This window comes from Netta rufina (assembly GCF_964035555.1).
Source record: "Netta rufina genome assembly, chromosome: 31".
NCBI classification, from domain to species: Eukaryota; Metazoa; Chordata; class Aves; order Anseriformes; family Anatidae; genus Netta; species Netta rufina.
The window spans coordinates 2,740,175-2,747,825 of record NC_140155.1 but is presented as its reverse complement, the minus strand read 5'-3'; the positions used below and the strand labels follow the sequence as shown (position 1 = coordinate 2,747,825).

Genomic DNA, 7,651 nt, shown 5'->3' with positions numbered 1-7,651 from the left:
GGATTCCAAGTTTCCGGTCGGGATTCCGCGGTTTGGGGTCGAAATTCAGATGTTTTGGGTCAGGATCCAATGTTTGGGGTCAGGCTCTTGACGTGTAGGATCAGGATCTTGATGTTTGGGGTCAGAATTCCAAGGTTTGGGGTTGGGATCTTGATGCTTAGGGTCAGGATCCCAGTGCTTGGGGTCAGGATCTTGATGTTTAGGGTCGGGATCTGATGCTTGAGGTCTGAATTCCAATGTTTGGGGTCAGAATCCCAATGTTTGGGGTTGGGATCTTGATGTTTTAGGTCAGGATCCAATGCTTGGGATTGGGATCTCCATGTTTGGGGGTCAGAATTCTGAGGTTTGGGGTTGGGATCTTGATGTTTAGGGGTCAGGATCCAGTGCTTGGGGTCGGGGATCTTGATGCTTGGGGTCAGAATTCTGAGGTTTGGGGTCAGGATCTTGATGTTTGTGGCCAGAATTCCGAGGTTTGGGGTTGGATTCTTGATGTTTAGGGTCAGGATCCGATGCTTGGGGTCAAAATTCGGATGTTTGGGATCAGAATTCCAAAGTTTGGGGTCAGAATTCCAAGGTTGGGGTCAGGATCCAGTGCTTGGGGTCGGGATCTTGATGCTTGGGGTCAAAATTCAGATGTTTGGGGCCCGAATTCTGAGGTTTGGGGTCAAAACCTCGATGTTTGTGGCTGGAATTCCGAGGTTTGGGGTGAGGATCTCGATGTTTGGGGTCAAAATTCGGACGTTTGGGGTCAGGATCTCGATGTTTGGGGTCAGGATCCCAAGGTTTGTGGCTGGAATTCCGAGGTTTGGGGTTGGGATCTTGATGTTTTAGGTCAGGATCCGATGCTTGGGGTCAAAATTTGGATGTTTAGGGTCAGGATCCGATGCTTGGGGTCAAAATTCGGATGTTTGGGGTCAGGATCTCGATGTTTAGGGTCAGGACCCGATGCTTGGGGTCAAAATTCGGATGTTTGGGGTCAGGATCTCGATGTTTAGGGTCAGGACCCGATGCTTGGGGTCAAAATTCGGATGTTTGGGGTCGGGATCTCGATGCTTGGGGTCAGGATCTCGATGTTTAGGGTGAGGATCTCGATGCTTGGGGTCAAAATTCGGATGTTTGGGGTCCGAATTCCGAGGTTTGGGGTCAGGATCTCAATGTTTAGGGTCAGGATCTCGATGTTTGGGGTCAGGATCTCACTTTTCGGGACATCCACGGGGTCCCTCAGTGCTCCATGGGGGCCGGCGGCCCCGGAGTCCCGGAGGGCAACGTTTGGGGGTCCCCCCCCCGGCGCCGCCCCCGTTGTCCCCCCCCCTCCCCGCCGCCCCCGGCCCCGTTTGTGACCCCGCACGCAGTGCACGTTCCCGCAGCCTTCGTCCTCCTCCTCCTCCTCTTCCTCGTCCTCCGAGCTCTCCGTCGAGCTCTCCCCGAACGCCCGCGGCTTCTCGTAGATGCAGCAGCCTGGGGGGGGGGCACGAAATTTGGGGGGGGGTTAGGGGGGATTTTTGGGGGCTCAGGGGGGAAATTGGGGGGTCGGGGGGGGAAATTGGGGGGCTGGGGGGGATTTTTGGGGGCTCAGGGGGGAAATTGGGGGTTTGGGGATGATTTGGAGGGGGTTAGGGGGGAAATTGGGGGCATTGGGGGGGAATTTTTGGGGGGTCAGGAGGGAAATTGAGGGGGTTGGGGGGGGAAATTAGGGGGTTGGGGGGGAAATGGGGGGGGCCAGGGAGGGAAATGGGGGATCTGGGGATGATTGGGGGGGGGTTAGGGGGGAAATTGGGGGGTCGGGGGGGATTTTTTGGGGGGTCAGGAAGGAAATTGAGGGGTTGGGGGGGGGAAATTGGGGGGCTGGGGGGGGAAACTGGGGGCTCACGGGGGAAATGGGGGGGGCTGGGGATGATTTGGGGGGGGGTTAGGGGGGAAATTGGGGGGGTTGGGGGGGAAATTGGGGGTTTGGGGATGATTTGGGGGGAGTTGGGGGGGAAATTGGGGGGGCTGGGGGGGATTTTTGGGGGGTCAGGAAGGAAATTGAGGGGTTGGGGGGGGAAATTGGGGGGCTGGGGGGGGGAAACTGGGGGCTCAGGGGGGAAATGGGGGGGGCTGGGGGTGATTTTGGGGGGAGTTGGGGGGAAATTGGGGGTTTGGGGATGATTTGGGGGGAGCTGGGGGGGATTTTTGGGGGGTCAGGAGGGAAATTGAGGGGTTGGGGGGGAAATTGTGGGGTTGGGGGGGATTTTGGGGGGGGTCAGGGGGGAAATGGGATTGGGGATGATTTGGGGGGGGTTGGGGGGGAAATTGGGGGGTCGGGGGGGGATTTTTTGGGGGTTGGGGGGGGAAATTGGGGCTTTGGGGATGATTTGGGGAGCTGGGGGGGGATTTTTGGGGGGTCAGGAGGGAAATTGTGGGGTTAGGGGGGATTTTGGGGGGGGGTCAGGGGGGGAAATGGGGGGATTGGGGATGATTTGGGGGGGGGTTGGGGGGATTTTTGGGGGGTTGGGGGGGAAATGGGGGAGCTGAGGGGGATTTGGGGGGATCGAGGGGGATTTTTGGGGGGGTCAGGAGGGAAATTGAGGGGTTGGGGGGGAAATTGGGGGGCTGGGGGCAAGTTGGGGCAGTTTTTGGGGGTTGGGGGCATTTTGGGGGGGGTCAGGGGGGAAATGGGGGATCGGGGATGATTTGGGGGGGTTAGGAGGGAAATGGGGGGGTCAGGGACAATTTGGGGGGGGTCCTTATCTACTTGGGGGGGTCCTTATCAGTTCGGGGGGGTCCTTATCAATTGGGGGGGGGGTCCAGACTTGTAGGAGCGGCGCCCCAGGTGCTGGAAAGGCGGGGATTGGAGGGGGAAAGGGGGGGATCGGGGACAATTTGGGGGGGTCCTTATCAACTGGGGGGGGTCCTTATCAATCCGGGGGGGTCCTTATCAGTTCGGGGGGGGGTCCTTATCAATTGGGGGGGGGTCTCACACTTGGAGGAGCGGCGCCCCAGGTGCTCGTTGTCCACGGTGTCACTCGACCACTCCACCTTCTTGTCCGGCTTCGCTTGCGCAGCTTCAGCGTCAGGCTGCGGTTCTCCTGGGTAATTAACCCCCCCCGGGCTTAATTAACCCCCCCCCGGGCTTAATTAACCCCCCCCCCCAGGGCTTAATTAACCCCCCCAGGGCTTAATTAACCCCCCCCCAGGGCTTAATTAGCCCACCCTCCATGTCCTTATTGCCCCCTCCTTCCTGTCTGTCTTGCCCCCCAATTAACAGCCCCTCCCTAAAACCTCATTAAAAAGCCCCCCCCATTTATCACCCCCCTAATTAATTGCCCCTCCCCCAATTAATTGCCCCCCACACACACTTTTTGCCCCCCCCCTCAGTCCTTACAGCCCCTAAAACCTCTTAATTGCCCCCAAACCCGCTTAATTAAGGCCCCCCCTCAGATCTTTAAAGACCCCCCTCCCGGTAATTAAGGCCCCCTCGTTAATCGAAGCCCCCCCCTCCAGTAATTAAGCCCCCCACAGTTAATTAAAGCCTCCTCCCCCGGTAATTAATCCCTCCCCAGTATTTAAAGCCCCCCCTTCATAATTAAAGCCACCCCCTCCATTAATTAAGGCCCTCCCCGTTATTTATAGCCCCCCTCCCCCGGGTAATTAAGCCCCTCCCCGGTTTATTAAGACCCCCCCCGGGTTAATTAAGGCCCCCCCCTCCAGTAATTAAAGCCATTCCCATTCTTTATAGCCCCCTCCGCCTGTAATTAAGCCCCCCCCGGTTAATTAAGCCCCCCACCTCCGGTAATTAAGACCCTCCCCGTTATTTATAGCCCCCCTCCCCCAGTAATTAAGGCCCCCTCGGTTAATTAAGGCCCTCCCCCCGTTATTCATAGCCCCCTCTCCCGGTAACTAAGGCCCCTCCCATTAATTAAAGCCCCCTTCTCCAATAATTAAGCCCCCCCCTCGGTTAATTAAAGCCCCCCCCGTTATTTATATCCCCCTCCCCCGGTAATTAAGGTCACCCCGGTTAATTAAAGCCCCCTCTCCCAGTAATTAAGCCCCCCCCGGTTAATTAAAGCCCCCCCCCACCGGTAATTAAGTCCCCCCCCGGTTAATTAAAGCCACCCCTCCGGTAATTAAGGCCCTCCCCGTTATTCATACCCCCCTCCCCCGATAATTAAGACCCCCCCGGTTAATTAAGGCCCCCCCCCTCCGGTAATTAAGGCCCTCCCCCGGTAATTAAGGCCCATCCCGGTACTTCAACCGCCTCCCCGGGTTAATTAACCCCCTTCCCGGTTAATTAAGGCCCTCACCGGCTCGGCGGTGCCGGTCTGGGTGACGGTGGCGGTGCCGCAGCCGCCGCTTTCCGCCGTCTCCGCCATGGCCCCAGCCCGGCCCCCGGGGGCCGCCGCCGCCGCCGAGGCCCCGTCACGGGCCCGGAAGGGCGGGGCCGAGGCCTCGCCGCTTCCGCTTCCGGTTGCGCCCCCCCCCGCCCCCGGTACCGAGCCCCGCGGCGCGGCGCTTCAATTGGTCCCCCTGAGAGCACTTCCGGTCGGTCCGGCGCTTAATGGGGTCCCCCGCTAGGGGCGCTTCCGCCGTACGGTGCGGAGTGCGCATGCGCGGCGCTTAACGGGGAAGGCGGTCTTAAAGGGGCAGATACCGTTTAGGGAGGGGGCAATTAAAGGAGTGGAGGGACAGTTAAGGGGGGTGAGGGGGGTAATTAAGGGGGTAATTAAGGGAACGGGGGGCAATTAATGTTATTTTGGGGGGAAATTAAGGGAATGGGGGGCAATTAATGTGTTTTTTTTTGGAAATTAAGGGGGTTTGGGGGCAATTAAGGGGATTGGGGGGGTAAATAGGGGGCATGGGGGGCAATTCAAGTGTCCAAGGGGCAATTAAGGGGCTTAGGGGGGCAAATAGGGGCAAGGGAGGCAGTTTATAACCGGGGGGGGGTAGTTCAGGGGTAATTAAAGAGGTAGGGGGGTGATTTAGGGTTGGGGGGGTGTAAAAGGGGGCAATTAAGGGATTTGGGGGGGGGTAAATAGGGGGGTGTGGGGGACAATTCAGGTGTCCAAAGGGGCAATTAAGGGGATTGGGGGGGGGTAAATAGGGGCAAAGGGGGCAGTTGGTGGACTGGGGGGGGCAGCTCAGGGGGCAATTAAAGAGGTTTGGGGGCTGGTGTAGGGCTGGGGGGGTAAAAGGGGCAATTAAGGGGCTTGGGGGGGTAAATATGGGGTAAGGGGGCAATTTGGGGGGGTAAATAGGGGTGAAGGGGGCAGTTTATGACCTGGGGGGGGGCATTATGGGGCAGGGGGGGCAATTAAGACACCCACAACAACCCTAAAACGGCCCCACGGGGGCTTTTATTCCCCATACAGGGAGGGGTGGGGGGCAAATAACACCACAAAAGGGGCAAATAACAAAGGGGGGGGGCAAATATCGACATGGGGGGGCAAATATCGACATGGGGGGGGCAAATATCAACATGGGGGGGCAAATATTCCCGGGGGGGGGGCAAATATCCCCGTCACGAATCCTCCTTCTCCTGAAACCTGCAGAGAGAAGAGGGGGGCGGTTACGGAGGGATCCTTTTTTTGGGGTCCCCGTTTTTTTTTGGGGGGGGTCCCCGCTTTTTTAGGGGTTGTCCCCGATGTGTTGGGGGGGGGATTTTTTTTGGGGGGGGGGTCTCACCGGCAGCGGGTGCAGGTGTAGAAGACGGTTTGGCCCTCGTCGGCCGAGCGCATCTGGCGGGTGTGGTAGGCCATCCCCTCATGGCCGCAGCGGGGGCAGCGCCGCTCCACCTGGACCCCCCCACCCCAAAAAAAAAATTTCGGGGGGTTTTTGAGGGTGTGACACCCCCGAATTGGGATCCCGGAGGGGTTTGAAGCCCGCCCGGGGGGGGGGGTTATGGGGATGTGGTTACGTTCTAGGGGGGGGTTTATGGGGTGGGGGGGGGGTGAAATGGGGGGGTTTGTAGGAATAAAAAGGGATTTTGGGTGGGGGGGGGCCAAATGAAGGGGCATTAAAGGGATTGGGGGGGATTTGGGGGTGAGGGTCTCAATTTGGGGGGGGGTTTATACACATAAAAAGGGGATTTGGGGGTGGGAGGCCCAAAATGGGGGGGGTTAAAGGGATCCCAGGGGGATTTGGGGGGTGAGGGTCTCAATTTTGGGGGGGGGGTTATACCCATAAAAAGGGGATTTTGGGGTGGGAGTGCCAATTTGGGGGGGCTTTATGCCCATAAAAATTGGATTTTGGGGTGGGGGTCTCAATTTGGGGGGGCTTTATACCCATAAAAAGGGGATTTTAGGGTTGGGGTGCCAATTTGGGGGGGCTTTAATACCCATAAAAATGGGGATTTTGGGGTGGGGGTCCCCAAAATGGGGGGGCTTTAAACCCATCCCAACGGGATTTGTGGGCTGAGGATCGCGTTTCTGGGGGGGTTTCCAGCCACCCTAAGGGGGTTTCAGGTTGTGGGGTTTTTTTTTGGGGGTGGGGGGGGGAAGGTTTTGGGGTGCCCCCACTCACCACCGGCCCCTCGGCTTGGGGGGCAGGCTCGGGGCCTCGCCCCCCCCCCCCCCCGGCCTGCAGGCGGTTGAACTCCAGGGCGCTTCGCACGGCCCGGCCCTCAAAATCTACCCAAAAAAGGGCAAAAATTTAGGGTCGTAGGGGTTTTTTGGGATCGGGGGGGGGGTTTTAGGTGCCCCCCCACCCCAAAAAAAAAACCCCACCGGCGATGTCGAGGGCGAAGGCGCAGCGGGGGCAGAGGACGGTGCTGAGGGGGGCCGGGTCGGGGCAGGATGGAGCCGCATTCGGGGCAGAAATCCAGGCAGGATTGGAAGCACGACGAGGGGGGGGGCTCCATGGCTTTTTTGGGGACGCGGGGGGGGTTATAGGGTCGCCTCCGTGCCCCCCATGTCCTCGTCTTTCGGCCCCGTTAGGCACGGCGCCCCAAATCCTTTCTGAGGCGTTTTTTCCCCTCTGTAATCCCCCAATTCCTCCCCATTGCCCCAAATCGCCCCAAATTGCCCCAAATCCCCCCCCAATCACCCCAAATCCCCTCCCAGTTACCCCAAATCCCCCCCAAAAACTGCCCCAAATAATCCCCGTTGCCCCAAATCGCCCCAAATCCCCCCCAATCAGCCCTAAACACCCTCTGATCGCCCCCAATCCCCCCAAAAAATCCCTGAATGACCCCCCCCCCATTACCCCTAATTGCCCCCCAAATCCCCCCCCATTACCTCTTATTGCCCCCAAATCCCCCCCCCAATTGCCCCCATCACCCTAAATTGACTCCAATTACCCCCCCGTTGCCCCAAATCGGCCCCCCCATTAGCCCAAATAGCCCCCCCAGTGCCCCCCAGTCGGCCCTGATCACCCCAAAACACCCCCCTATTGCTCCCCCATTACCCCAATCACCCCAAATCCACCCCAATTACCCCCAATCACCCCCCACTGCCCCAAAGAGCCCCCCCAGTGCCCCCGATCATCCCAAATCACCCCCAATTACCCCCAAATCACCCACTCATTGCCCCCAATCACCCCAAATCCACACCCAATTACCCCAAATCCCTCCCTATTGCCCCAAATAGCCCCCCCATTGCCCCCAATTACCCCAAATCATCCCCCAGTGCCCTAAATCACCCCCCTACTGCCCCCCCATTACCCCATACCACCCTAA

General features: G+C 58.8%; 2 protein-coding genes across 2 annotated transcripts; both read right to left on the bottom strand.

Moving 5' to 3' along the window:
• Window positions 1-934: 934 nt before the first annotated feature.
• Window positions 935-4,419, bottom strand: PPP1R11 (protein phosphatase 1 regulatory inhibitor subunit 11). The gene is given in 5 exon segments (XM_084303982.1): window positions 935-1,275; window positions 1,277-1,458; window positions 2,961-3,035; window positions 3,038-3,068; window positions 4,284-4,419. Coding segments are annotated over 5 exon segments (411 nt in total). The 5' UTR covers window positions 4,353-4,419; the 3' UTR covers window positions 935-1,221.
• An 893-nt stretch (window positions 4,420-5,312) lies between these two features.
• POLR1H (RNA polymerase I subunit H) lies at window positions 5,313-6,949 on the bottom strand. The gene is given in 5 exon segments (XM_084303984.1): window positions 5,313-5,522; window positions 5,662-5,771; window positions 6,499-6,605; window positions 6,702-6,747; window positions 6,749-6,949. Coding segments are annotated over 5 exon segments (375 nt in total). The 5' UTR covers window positions 6,836-6,949; the 3' UTR covers window positions 5,313-5,497.
• Window positions 6,950-7,651: the final 702 nt, after the last annotated feature.